This window comes from Festucalex cinctus, chromosome 5 (assembly GCF_051991245.1).
Source record: "Festucalex cinctus isolate MCC-2025b chromosome 5, RoL_Fcin_1.0, whole genome shotgun sequence".
NCBI lineage: Eukaryota > Metazoa > Chordata > Actinopteri > Syngnathiformes > Syngnathidae > Festucalex > Festucalex cinctus.
Window position 1 is genome coordinate 3,530,501 of NC_135415.1, and position 15,070 is coordinate 3,545,570.

Consider the following 15,070-nt stretch of genomic DNA (forward strand, 5'->3'; position numbering starts at 1 on the left):
GCCGCGAGCCCAGCGTTGACCAAAATAGGTGTGTAATGTAATGTCTTTGCATTATGTTTGCTACATCCGGGGAATGAAGCGTCTATGAGCGCTACTTTGCTAGCGCTCTGTAAACACGGAAGTAGCATGAATAGTGATGCTACTGAAACGTAAACCAAACAAGTGGCGCAGAACTCTTGCTTTTGTTATGAAAACCAAAAAGTCTCACATGTAACCAATTCATAGCCACGCAATATTCGTTCCACAGCTTTACGAGCAGTGTATCTAAGGATTCCCGGCGGACTTTGTATCGATTGACGAGTCTGCTACCGATACGGTCATTATAGCTCTCCGGTCGAATCGTTTTTTTTTTTTTTGTCTCACTCCGAGAAACCAATCATACGTGTCACTGGCCGCATGGAAAATTGTGGGATTATTCACATTATTTGCATCCAGTCAGCTGTGCTTTGTAGCCAGGGCTTGTGATGCTGGTTCTGTCAGGGCAATTTTGACAGCCAATTTCGCCCTTCGCCGGTATGGTAAAAATGGGAAATATTGGCAATTGGCAATATGGCGAATGAGAAGTGTGCACCTTGGTTTTAAAAAAATGGAAAGTAAGCAGCTGACAGCAAATCTGCACTCACCTCAGAATATCATGCAGAATAATTGGCTTGCGGTAAAACTGGTTTGGGAATTCCTGTAAAAAAAAAAGTTTGTCTAAATAAATTGTGCACAGCAAAATTCCATACTACAGACAATTAAGACCTAAATTGTAGGCTAGAACGATACACACAATTCACAGTTCAGTTTGATTTGATACCGGTCCGTTACCCGGCATTCATCCGCGCCCTGGACACCCTTCCATCATTGCCGGTCCGTCATTTTTTTCAAGCTGAACCAAAATGTAATCGGCGGTCTGTCTTTTTTTTCCTTTTTTTAACCATGCATCTGTCATAGCTTTGTCACAACTATTTTAGGACCGACAGAGAGAAGTGGGCAGCCTGTCAATTAATCCATTTGTCAATCTTCAACAAAACGGGCGTCGGTCAGTGACGCCTTCCTACTTGTTTAAAGTCGGGAATAAGGGGAAAGTAACTTTTTTGTTTTGTTTTTCATTTTATAAGCAACAACGGATGACATAGCAGCTATCACAGCTTTATTCTTGTTGTCCCACAAGTCCCACCAACTACGGGACCTTCGAGAAGCACACTTGTGTATAAATGTGACTAACATTAAAATAAAGTAAATTTGACTTTCAAGGACGCATCTGTTGAGGAAGGACGCATCTGTACTTGCTCCTGCACTCGCTCGTGATTTCTAACTACCGGTACTTGTTGATTTTTGCATTGGGATTTCGGATTTTTAACTACATTGTTGCAGAATGCCTGGCGGAAAAAGAGCTGCCGAGATTGAGGAGATAAAATATTCTCTTGTAAAATTCAGTGGAATGGTCTCCAAATTACTTGAAATGAAGAAGAGCATTGAGCCACTTCTTCAGGAAATACAGCTATTGAAGAGAGAGAGACACAAGAAAAAGATTGATGCATTGTTGCTTTGGAACGATGTGATAGTCACAGGTATCAAGATCAAGCCACGCCACGGCCCTCCGGTGAGAGCTGCGGCTGGCACAAACGCAGAAGATTCTGACCAATCTTTAGGGAACCAATCTGTGGAACAGCAAGTGACACTTCAACTCAGAGATTTGGGATTAACTGTAGATCCTGCGCACATTCAGATGTGCTTTTCGCTTCCAACTGGAGGGACACGACCACCAGCAGTTCTGATCAGGTTTGTCGACAGAAAGAAAAAAGATTGCTCTACAGAGAGACCGTCACAAGCTTTGTGGTAAACATGTCTACATCAACGAAAATCTCACTAAACGAAACGCTGACATCACCAAAAAGGCATGACAAATGAGAAAGAACGGAATTATCGAAAGCACGTGGACAAAAGACTGCCGAATTTTTATTCCAACTAAAGAATTCATCTGATCAACAAAAAACACAAATCGTGAAAAGAGTGGAAGAATTGGCGGAGCTTGAGAGACATCAACAACAATAACTCACATCACTAATTAACCCAAAACTGGAGTTGTATATGATTACTTGCTGACATTACCATGGCTAACTCTCGTTTATACACCTGCATTGATAACATGTATTGCTGTTCCCGTATGAATCTAAATATTGTCTGGCTGTAATTCTGTTTGGACATTTGTTGTAACATTCAAGGCTACATGATAAGGCTGTATTGTGGCTGAATCTGCTGTCAATATGCAAAATGGGACTGGTAGTCTGGCTCCTGGAATGAGGCTGGCGCGGGCCTCCCTGCTGGGTGAGCTGGCCTTGATAGCGCTCAGTAGTCCTCTATCAAGAACTACAAGTAGCTGGCAACAGTGGTGGCTAAGCTGACCAGAATCGAGGCAATATTGCTTGAAAGCAATGGGCAGACTGCAAGCCGATTTACTCTTCTGGAAGCCACAACGTGTGAAAGCTGATCCTTGGTCAACGAAGACGCTACTGGTGAAGGAGAAAACACGCCTTGGCTGTTCGCCTGGCGGGGTGCGCCTGCTGGTGGCGTCTGGGGACCGATTAAGCAGTTCCAAATGACTGGGACTAGCCGCAATCTACACACGGACATTCAAGATGAACTGAGCGAGGAGTGTCTGGGATAGTCTGGGATGGATGGATAACGATATGAATTAATGACTATTCTAAATAATGTATATGACTGATGCGTTATAGTAATGGGTCGATGGGGACGGGTCTCGAATAAGCCTCGGCTTCTATCCAGATGTCAATGTTGCAAATGATTTGATGTTATCGATGTACAGTAATCTCTAATGTGTCCGAAAGGAAAAAAATATTAAAACAAAAACAAACAATGTACAATGTATAAAAAGTCACGGGACTTTATCATTGATGAAAGCAGCTGTAAAGCTATATCAATAAACAGTATAGGCCACCTACACACCTACACATGCACACACACAATGACAAAATACAAACATACATACAGGGCCCAGGCTACAGGCGAGCTTGGCGGTCGCCTAGGGCGCCATCTTGTGGAGGGGGCGCCAAATTGCAGAAAGGAAAAAAAATACAATTTCAAAAACACAAACACAAAAAGAAGCTGTGGTAAACAATCCTTCAGTGTCATCTTCACCAAAGGCTACTGAATGTAAGTGCATGGATGGTGCATTTAATACAAACAGCCATAATTTCTGACATTGTATTCTATCATAATGCAAATGGATTTGTTTTCCCTGCTTTAACACCAAAATAATTTGAAGTGATGTATTTTGTTTCATGTACAGCTGAAGCAACAGCCAGTCAAGCACCAATCAGCAGTACTTTGAGTGACACAAAGCTCGATCTTCTAGATCCAGGTGACTATTTCAGTTATATCAGCTATTGCTGCATCATGTACAGTGCTCAGCATATATGAGTATACCACCTTTGAAAAATGTAAAGATTTTGTTCAATATCTCCCCGCGACCCTTGTGAGGAATAAGCGGTCAAGAAAATGGATGGATGGATGTTCAATATCTCAATAAACAGAAGAACAATTTCCAAAATATTGACAAAATGTTTTCTGTAGAATACGCACTTGACTCACAACATGAAAGTAAGGTTGTAATAGGATGCATAGATTACAAAATATTCAATTTAATCAAATTAACTAATGCAAAAAAAAAGAAAAAAAAAAGAAACCCACAACAAAAACGACTACATCTAGTATTTTCTATGAGCTCCATGACTGTTATGGGTAGCAACATGTCTGCTAGGCCTGGAATTAACAAGCCTTTTTCTCGGGGTCTACTTATTTGTGCAATATGTACTCTCATAAATTAAAAAAAACTAAAAAAAAAAAACTCTTAGCAGAGATGCAGTCATTTCTTACCTGGCCAAAATCCAATATGTCAAGCATGGAACTTTTAGTTTTTCTAGAGGAGAAAAAACTTTGAGAAATCTATCCCAACATGTGGGTAGCACTCAGAGTGGCCGCTACCAAACCAGTGACTGTAGCATCAGCTGAGAGATGCTTTTCCAAGCTTAAACTAATAAAAAACTATTTAAGGTCTACCATGTCACAAGAACGGCTAACTAGAGTGGCACTTATCAGCATCAATCAAGAAGTATCCAGGCAGCTATCCTTTGACGCACCAATTGATGCCTTTGCTGCAAGGAGGTCCCGGCGTGCACTATTTTAAGTATTTGCCGTTATGTTCCTAAGTTATTTAGTGAAGTTTTTTTGCACACTATTCACATTATCTGTGAATCACCTTATTGCCAAAGTTTTACGATATATCAAAGTTTGTATATTGATACATTTACTATTTTTTGTATCTTACACAATTATTAATGTACATAGTGAAAACATTTTGAGGTTTTAAATACTTTTTTGCAAAAAATTGCAATCAAAAGTTGCATTGCATTGTACTTCTGTTATTTTTCTTATTTTTATTTGTTTGTGGAATTTGGTATTTATTGTGTGGTGTGCTATTAAATATAATATATCTATAATTTTTTTTGTGTGTGTTTTTTTTTTTATGGGATTGGGGGGGGCTACCATGTACATTTTCGCCTAGGGTACCAAATCATGTAGGGCCGGCCCTGCATACATACATGCATACATCTAGGGCTGGGAATAAAATTTGACCAAGTCAGTTTAGTCGACCAGAAAAAGTGGTCGACGCAAAAATGCATGCGTCGAAGCTAATTTAATAATTTAAAAAAACATATTTGTGGCACCTGCACGTTGCCGGGACACCTGGAACCAATATTTCGGTTCTGCACGGACACTTATTGTCACGTTTCAGTTTGTTTGGGTTTTTGTTTTATTTTGGTGAGTGTTGGTTGTTGGTGTTCCGGTCTTCTTCCCCAGTCTCGTTATGTTAACCTTGTCCACCTGCTGGTGTCTTCCCTTCCTGATGTGTATTGCTGATTGGTTACCCCTCCCTGCTGTGTCTCCCAGGTGTGTCCTGTTATTGTCATTAGTGTTGGTATAAGGGAGTGGTGTTCGTCTCGCCCGGGTGTGGGAGCACTGTTTGCTGTTTGAATGTCTGCAGGGTGCTTGTCTGCATGTTTTGCCACAGTGGTGTCTTTTGTCCAAGTTTGCTAGTCTTCAACGTCAGCCACGCCAAGTCTTCAACGTCAGCCACGCCAAGTCTTCAACGTCAGCCACGCCAAGTCTTCAGCGTCAGCCACGCCAAGTCTTCAGCGTCAGCCACGCCAAGTCTTCAACGTCAGCCACGCCAAGTCTTCAACGTCAGCCACGCCAAGTCTTCAACGTCTGCCACGCCAAGTCTTCAAAGTCTGCCACGCCAAATCTTCAAAGTCTGCCACGCCAAATCTTCAAAGTCTGCCACGCCAAGTCGTCAAAGTCTGCCACGCCAAGTCGTCAAAGTCTGCCACGCCAAGTCGTCAAAGTCTGCCACGCCAAGTCGTCAAAGTCTGCCACGCCAAGTCGTCAAAGTCTGCCACGCCAAGTCGTCAAAGTCTGCCACGCCAAGTCGTCAAAGTCTGCCACGCCAAGTCGTCAAAGTCTGCCACGCCAAGTCGTCAAAGTCTGCCACGCCAAGTCGTCAAAGTCTGCCACGCCAAGTCGTCAAAGTCTGCCACGCCAAGTCGTCAAAGTCTGCCACGCCAAGTCGTCAAAGTCAGCCACGCCAAGTCGTCAAAGTCAGCCACGCCAAGTCGTCAAAGTCAGCCACGCCAAGTCGTCAAAGTCAGCCACGCCAAGTCGTCAAAGTCAGCCACGCCAAGTCGTCAAAGTCAGCCACGCCAAGTCGTCAACGTCTGCCACGCCAAGTCGTCAAAGTCTGCCACGCCAAATCTTCAAAGTCTGCCACGCCAAGTCGTCAAAGTCTGCCACGCCAAGTCGTCAAAGTCTGCCACGCCAAGTCGTCAAAGTCTGCCACGCCAAGTCGTCAAAGTCTGCCACGCCAAGTCGTCAAAGTCTGCCACGCCAAGTCGTCAAAGTCTGCCACGCCAAGTCGTCAAAGTCTGCCACGCCAAGTCGTCAAAGTCTGCCACGCCAAGTCGTCAAAGTCTGCCACGCCAAGTCGTCAAAGTCTGCCACGCCAAGTCGTCAAAGTCTGCCACGCCAAGTCGTCAAAGTCTGCCACGCCAAGTCGTCAAAGTCTGCCACGCCAAGTCGTCAAAGTCTGCCACGCCAAGTCGTCAAAGTCAGCCACGCCAAGTCGTCAAAGTCAGCCACGCCAAGTCGTCAAAGTCAGCCACGCCAAGTCGTCAAAGTCAGCCACGCCAAGTCGTCAAAGTCAGCCACGCCAAGTCGTCAAAGTCAGCCACGCCAAGTCGTCAAAGTCAGCCACGCCAAGTCGTCAAAGTCAGCCACGCCAAGTCGTCAAAGTCAGCCACGCCAAGTCGTCAAAGTCAGCCACGCCAAGTCGTCAAAGTCAGCCACGCCAAGTCGTCAAAGTCAGCCACGCCAAGTCGTCAAAGTCAGCCACGCCAAGTCTCTGCCTCACGCCAAGTCTCTGCCTCACGCCAAGTCTCTGCCTCACGCCAAGTCTCTGCCTCACGCCAAGTCTCTGCCTCACGCCAAGTCTCTGCCTCACGCCAAGTCTCTGCATCACGCCAAGTCTCTGCATCACGCCAAGTCTCTGCATCACGCCAAGTCTCTGCATCACGCCAAGTCTCTGCATCACGCCAAGTCTCTGCATCACGCCAAGTCTCTGCATCACGCCAAGTCTCTGCATCACGCAACGCCAAGTCTTCGCCATGATCTGGGTCCACGTCCAGCCCAGTCTTCTCCCCTTCAGTCTCGTCCAGTCCTTCCCCGCCATAGTCAATAAAGTTCCTTACATCATTCTTCCACTTGCTCTTCCTGTCTGTTTCCTCCCATTTTGGGTCCATCCATACCGACACCGTGACACTTATTGCTGACGGACTCCGATTCACCACTACTAAGAAGCTTCTTAGGGTTTGTTTGTGGGCTCTTCAGACAGGAAAGGGAGAAAATTAACATTGCTATATGTCTTATGTTTGTAAAAAAACAATCCGCGTCAAAATCGCTAAATAAATAAGAGCTTGAATGAATTTATTGCCACCGGCCAGACACACGTAAGATGGTGGGTGGCCCGATGGATCAGCAACAGGAAGGCCTATCTACTTCCTGTTAAACAGAGCAAGACTTCCGGGTCAGGCCACAAGCCAAGTTTTTTATTTATTTTTTTTCCCCTCACTCGCTTGCACGGACGCTGGCGGTAGAAACGAACTCACTTCGGACGTATGGATTTGAATTGGATGGAATGGAACGAGGGTGACGGAGCGGGATCTTGGACCATAACGCACGTTATTAGGAAAACCTGTCTGTGCGTGTGCGGTACGTTAGCATGCTGCATCAATGGCGATTGAAGGCTTTGGCAACTCAATATGTTTGAACAAGACAAGCGAATAAGTCAGTAAACATATGATGTAGATGAAGCGCTATTTAAATGCATTAATATTGTGATCGAATTAGATTTTTCATTATGTTGGACTATGAAGTGATTTTCAGGAAAAGTACACTTGGAGTCCAGAGGTCCAAAAGAAAATTACTCTGAAAAACATAAGTTGTTGCTGTTTTTTTTTTGGACTAATTTTTTTTTTCCGCTTTTTTTTTTATTTCATTTTATTTATTTTTTTGTTTTTCTGAATAATTGTTTCCTGTTTTTCTGAATTATTTTTTACGTTTTCAGTAAAACAAAACAAAAAAATTCAGAAAAACAGAAAAAAAAATTACTCAAAAAAAGAAAGCTCCCCAAAAAAATTAGTCAGAAAAACTGGAGTTTTTTTTTCAAGTGAATGCAATACGCTTCCGTACCATACATACCACTGATTGAATAATTGTAACGAAGGATGGGGCCTGTCTAGACTTTGCCGTGTGATTGACAGTCACTGTAGCCAATCAGAAGTTGGCTTGTTAAGGCTCGTTAAGTTATACACGTTGATGTGCAGACATCGCAATCGGGTCAGTGTGTGCCAATTACAGAGTGTGCGTCATAAAAGTGAGTATTGTGTTAATAGCCCGATATAATGATTAATGCACGATTCGTGAAGCAAAGAGTGTTATATCCGTGGGCCGTTTACCATTGTGTACATATGCTAATGCTAATCGCTAGTGTGCTGATGGCCCAGTCATACTAAGTTGATTTATATTTTACAAGCTACTCTCGGCTGAGGCGTTTTTGTTTATTTGTACCTTACAAAGTGTTGTGTCTGATATGTCTTTATTTTACTTGTGTTACAGAACCATACACACACATACAATAACTTGTACCAAGTAGCCACACACCCATAGTTGGACTAATAAAAGGAAAACTGAATCATCTCCTCGCATTCTTACCGATGCCCCCTGGCGACCGCAACCTTCAGGAACCAGCACATTAGCTCTCCCCAAAACAATAATAATAAATGATGCAGCAGATTTTCTGAAGTTTCTGAAGTTCAAAAGTTCCTCTGCTCCTCCGCTAGCTATGACTAATGCGTTTGACTTGTCTGTTCAGAATAAAAATGCTGCCTTCATGTTAACATGTACAACTTTTTTTTTTTTTTTTTTTATAAACAAGTGGATGGCAAACTGGAGAGGCAGCAGTACATATAAAGGATCGACAATGTTCCGTTACATCACTCATAATGTGTACAAAGAGGGAAGATGTGGTAACAAGGAGCTACGTTGATGAGAGAAGTGATGAAAGGATTATTTGTGCACCTACCTCAACCAATATGAGGTTCCTGCCTGTAGAACTTGCATCACCCACCATCTTTAGGCAGTTGTACTTGTTGGCCCTTAGGAGAAACTCCTGGAATTGGGATGTCTGTGAGGTACTGGAGAAGCTTTTTGTCGTCCTGTCTAACATTTGACAAAACGCAGAAATACAGAGAAACCAATGCACATTCATATAAATCAAGTGGAATTTGGATTACACTGACTACGTTTACATGTAGTCTATGAAAAAACATGATTCGATTATTTTAATAGCTCCTTTTCCCATAAATTTATAAAACAGATTTTAAAGCCCCGGTGTGTAATAAGTGACCACTAAATGTCGCTATAGCAAATAATGCAGCCAATTTATTTAGAAGCATACAGAAGCGTGCACACTATGGTGGCTCAGCGAGACCACAGTTGGCAAGCCTACCACCTGGGCAAACCATCACAAACTAATTGACTTGCTCAGCAAGTTTATGGGAACTACAGAGGTGGAAAACGTGCACATTGTGCCAACACAATTGATACAAAATCTTTTAATCATCCCCATTCTGGTAAGAAATACAGGATACTATTTTTTTTTTTTAATTGTCGTTCTACAACCCCTAGCAAAAAGTATGGAAGCACCAGTCTTGCACGAGCACTCACTCAGATGTTTTATCCTGTAGATCAAACTTTAAAAAAAAGTTGGAAGCACCAGTCTTGCACGAGCACTCACTCAGATGTTTTATCCAGTAGATAAAACTTTTTAAAAAAAAAAAAAAAAAAGCATGAAACAGTCATAAGGTCATTCCAAAATGCAACATCTTGGCTTTCAGAAACACTAAAAGAAATGAAGAAAAAACATTGTGTTGGTCAGTAAATGTTACTTTTATAGAGCAAGTGCAGGAAAATAAAAATGGAATCACTCCATTCTAAAGACAAAAATATGAAATCATGAAAAACAGACAAAGAAAAAATCAAAACACATCACTAGTATTTAGTTGCACCACCTCTGGCGTTTATGACAGTTTGCAGTCTCTGAGGCATGGACTTGATGAGTGACTAAACAGTATTCTTCATCAATCTGATGCCAACTCTTTGATTGCAGGCGTCAGATCATCTTTGCAGGTCGGAGCCTTGCTGTGGGCCATTTTTTTTTTCAATTTCCACCATAGGTTTTTAATTGGGTTGAGATCTGGGCTATTTTCAGGCCATGACATTGACTGGATGCATCTTTCTCCAAGGAATGCTTTCACAGTTTTTGCTCTGTGGCCTCATCTCAGAAAATGATTTCATCATCCCCAAACATTTTTTCAATTGAAGGGATAAGAAAGCTGTCCAAAATGTCAATGTAAACTTGTGCATTTATTGAAGATTTAACCACAGTCATCTCCCCAGTGCCTTTGCCTGACATGCAGCCCCATATCATCAAGGACTGTGGGAATTTTGATGTTTTCTTTTGGCAGTCCTCTTTGTAAATCACACTGGAATGGCACCAAACAAAAGTTCCAGCGTCATCACCTTGTCCAATGCAGATTCGTGACTCATCAATGAACATAACCTTCATCCAGTGTTCTTTTTTGTTTCAGCATCAATGATGGTTTCCTTTTAGCTTTCCTGGATGTAAATCCCATTTCCTTTAAGTGATTTTGCACAGCTGTCACATACATTGACTCCAGCCTCCTCCCATTTCTTCTTCATTTGTCTTGTTGTGCATTTTCTATTTTCAAGACATATGGCTTTTAGTTGTTTGTCTTGACGCTTAGATGTCTTCCTTGGTCTACCAGTACCCTTGACTTTAACAACCTTCCCATGCTGTCTGTACTTGGTCCAGATCTTCGATACAGCTCTCAACTCAACTCAACTTTATTTATAAAGTGCTTTAAGAACAGGCGTTGCTGTATACAAAGTGCTGTATATAAACATCAGTTTTGCAGTAAACAAGAACAAAGCAAACATTTTGAAGTGCGAATACAGGGGTTTTTTTTACAAGTAAATACATTTTACATCAGTAAATAAATAAGTACTGAATAAAGAGATAATACATAAATAAGTAGACTAAACACCAAAGTCATACACACCACAAAACACCAACAACAAGTCTCATGGTGCACCATAAGCCAAAGAATACAGATGTGTTTTAAGACGTCTTTTAAAAGAGGATAACGAGGGGAACTGCCTAATATTTAATGGTAGGTCGTTCCAAAGGGAGGGACCGTCAACAGCAAAGGCTCGATCTCCTCTAAGCCTCCGCTGAGCCCTCGGTACCTCCAATTGTGTCTGGTCTGCTGACCTGAGGCAGGTGTGTAGGGGTGCAAGAGCTCTGCGAGATAAAGTGGGGCAAGACCATTGAGAGATTTGAAAACAAATAGAAGAATCTTAAAATGGATTCTAAATTTCACGGGCAGCCAGTGAAGAGAGGCCAGGATAGGGGTTATGTGTTCCCTCTTCCGGGCACCAGTCAGGAGACGAGCAGCAGCATTTTGGACAAGCTGGAGATGCTGCAGGGTGGACTGTCTGATCCCAAAATAAAGTGCATTACAATAATCCAGCCGAGATGTAACAAAGGCATGGATTGCCATTTCTAAGTGCTGCTGAGTTAGGAGATTTTTTTTACCTTAGCCAGCTGTCTAAGATGAAAAAAGATGGATTTGACAAAAAGCAAAAAGGTGACTGTGAACAGTCCACATCTTTGGCAACCATACCTGAAGTTACCTTCTTCAATCCACTTGGTCCAGCAGCCCACCAAGGTGTGATAACTGCACTTTTTTTTTTTTAACTGCTGACGAACGAGCGGATGTAATTTGAGGCAGGTGCCCAATTAAGGAAAGTAAATTGACTGGGTGTGTCCTTATTTTCTGCTCAAAATGGAGTGATTCCATATTTTTTTCCTCAGAATGGAGTGATTCCACATTTTTTTCCCCTGCACTTGCGCTATAAAAGTAACATTTACTGACCAGCACAATGTTTTTTCTTCATTTTTTTTTAGTTTCTGAAAGCCAAAATGTTGCACTTTGGAATGACCTTACGACTGTTTCGTGCATTTTATCTGAGTTTGATCTACAGAATAAAACATCTGAGTGAGTGCTCGTCCAAGACTGTTGATTCCATAATTTTTGCTTGGGGTAGTATTACCATCATCACCTAGCTGACTGTTGGTGTACAAGTCCAGGCTTGGTGGGTTGGTCCACTCCTGAATTTTTAAGCCCAGCTCCCGAGACAAAACCTGGATGGTAGCAGTCTTTCCACACCCTGGTGGTCCTGTTAGCAGCAATAGCCCACCCTGTGAGGAACAAAAGGCGATATCTGGAAATGTGCTTTTATCCACGAGGCCCTATTGTTTTGAAGGAATTCTTCTTATTAGGGCCCGAGCAGCGACCGCTGCGAGGTCCCTATTGTTCCTGAAGGAATTGTTCTTCTTCTTCTTCTTCTTCTTTTTAGGGCCCGAGCAGCGACCGCTGCAAGGTCCCTATTGTTCCTGAAGGAATTCTTATTAGGGCCCGAGCAGCGCCGGCGGCGGTGCCGCTGCGAGGCCCTATTGTTTTTCAAGGAATTCTTATTAGGGCCCGAGCAGCGGCGGCGGCGGTGCCGCTGCGAGGCCCTATTGTTTTTGTAGGAATTCTTATTATTATTATTATTATTATTATTATTATTATTATTATTCTCCGCAAACGATCACATTTTTGAGACACTAAACGTGACCGAAAACTCACCAAACTTTACACGCACATCAGGCCTGGCGAAAAATTTGATATTTTAAAGTCGCCATACATGATAACAGAAAAATGGCTCCTTAGCGCCCCCTACATAGGTTAAACGGATCCCTGTCCCGCTACGATTGTCCGACGGCTATGAAAATTGTGTGGCACCTGTAGCACATCCCAATGAACAAAAACCTCTTTGAAGTGTGTACCCTAAAATAGACAGAAAGTGAGGTATGAGTATTTAAATGTCCAATTTTTGCCAATTTTTGCACATTTACAGGGGTCATACTTTTGCCCGCTTCTCCTACACGGTTAACCCGATTGACTTCAAACTTGGGCTGTACCATCTCAACACCTGGGACAACATCATGGTAAAAAATCTAAGGTTTTTGACATACTATATGACGGTGGCGGGGCATCAAATTTACAGTTTCAAAATTCTTACTTAACAAAGCATTGCCGTGGTACGTTTAATTGAGAGCCACGAAAATTGGTACACATATGTAACAGACTATGATCTACAAAAAACTCTTTTTGAACCATATGCTAAACCTAACAGGAAGTCCGCCAGAGGCGAGGCATCAAATTTTGTGTTTCAAAATTCTTATTTAATGAAGCATTCCCGGCTGTACATTTCACCTAGAGTTACCAACATTTGAAGACATATGTAACAGCCCTCAAGGTACAAAAAACTCTTTTTGAACCATATGCTAAACCGAACAGGAAGTCCGCCATTTTGATTTACTTTGGAACGTGTTGCCATTTTTTGGGCCATTTCATAGGGGTCTTATTTTAACGAACTCCTCCTACAGAGTTTATCCGATCATCTCCAAACTTGGTGTGATTCATCTTAAAATGTTGAAGATGAAAAGTTATTGAAAGCTTTTTATTTCGACGCACGCTGTTGCCGTGGCATGCACAGTTTGCAAAGGAAAAAATTCCCTCTTAATGAAGCATTCACAGTTGTACGAAGCAGCTAGAGCTACGAAAATTTGGAGACAAATTTAACAGCCCACAATGTACAAAAAAGTCTCTTGGTGCCATGTGCTAAACCCAACAGGAAGTCCCGTAAGGGCCGGTCATCTCATTTTGAGGTAAAAAACTCCTCTTTAACGAAGCATTCCCGGTTGTACGTTTCACCTAGCGCTATGATAATTTAGAGGCATACATAAGAGCCCACGATGTACAAAATAGTCTCTTGGAACCATCTTCCAAAACAAACAGGAAGTCCGCCATTTTGATTTACGTTGGGATTTGTAGCCATTTTTTGTGGCCTTTTTTAGGGGTCATATTTTAACGAACTCCTCCTACAAAATTTATCCGACTGTCTTCAAACTTGGTGTGCTTCATCTTAAGATGTTTAAGATACAAAGTTATCGAAAGTTATTTATTTTGTCCCACGCCGTTTCATGGCGATGCATTGTTTGCCAAGTAAAATGCTGCTTTTTTTTTTGGTCTAAACATGTGCAAAAACTCATGAAACTTTACACACACATCAAGCTTGTCATAAGCATGAATATTTTAGAGATTTCTTATTAAATTTGCAATAAATGCTTCAATAGCACCCTCTAGACATTTTTATGAAGTCTTTCCGATTATATGATTCAGCTAGATGTGTGAATATTGGCAGGCATGCCTAATATATTCAAAAAGTATTCTATATAGCCATGTGCCAATCCATTTTGATTTTATTTTGTTAATTGTGCATCATTTTTGGCCTTCCATGAAACTTTGCAAACACAAAGCATGTCTAAACATTTACAATTTAGACGGTTTCCTATGAAACAGTACCCCAATATGCCAGTACCCCGACGTGCAAATACCCCAACGTGGCCCGGGTTGCGAGGGCCCTTTATAGCTGCTCGCAGCTCTAGTTATTCTTTTTCTTTGTTATTATTCTTTTCCGCAAACAATCACATTTTTGAGACACTAAACGTGAACGAAAACTCACCAAACTTTACACACACGTCAGGCCTGGCGAAAAAAGTGATATTTTAAAGTCGCCATAGATGATAACAGAAAAATGGCTCCATAGCGCCACCTACATAGGTTAAACGGAACCCTGACCCGCTACGATTGTCCGACGGCTATGAAAATTGTGTGGCACCTGTATCACATCCCGATGAACAAAAACCTCTTTGATGTGTGTACCCTAAAGTAGACAGAAAGTGAGGTATGATCATCTGAATGTCCAATTTTGGCCCAGTTTTGCACATTTACATGGATCATACTATTGCCCGCTTCTCCTACACGGTTAACCCGATTGACTTCAAACTTGGGCTGTACCATCTCAACACCTGGGACAACATCATGGTAAAAAATCAAAAAATTTTGACCTACTATATGACGGGGGTGAGGCATCAAATTTAGAGTTTCAAAACTCTTACTAAACGTAGTATTGCCGGTTGTACGTTTAACCTAGAGCTACGAAAATTGGTACACATATGTAACAGACTATGATTTACAAAAAAAGTCTGTTGGTGCCATATGCTAAACCCAACAGGAAGTCCGCCAGAGGCGGGGCATCAAATTTTGCGTTTCAAAATTCTTACTTAAAGAAGCATTCCCGGCTGTACGTTTCACCTAGAGTTACCAAAATTTGAAGACATATGTAACAGCCCTCAAGGTACAAAAAACTCTTTTTGAACCATATGCTAAACCTAACAGGAAGTCCGCCATTTTGATTT

The 15,070-nt window shown here is 42.1% G+C and overlaps 1 protein-coding gene across 1 annotated transcript in view; it reads right to left on the reverse strand.

The window, feature by feature from the left end:
* The window catches only part of rad17 (RAD17 checkpoint clamp loader component), a 162,668-nt gene that overhangs the window by 44,879 nt on the left and 102,719 nt on the right, over positions 1-15,070 (reverse strand). The window contains exons 4-6 of the mRNA XM_077521437.1: positions 11,824-11,962; positions 8,702-8,838; positions 624-676 (exon numbers count right to left, since the gene is read on the reverse strand). Coding sequence (XP_077377563.1) covers positions 624-676; positions 8,702-8,838; positions 11,824-11,962 — 329 coding nt within the window. The remainder of the gene's footprint in view (positions 1-623; positions 677-8,701; positions 8,839-11,823; positions 11,963-15,070) is intronic.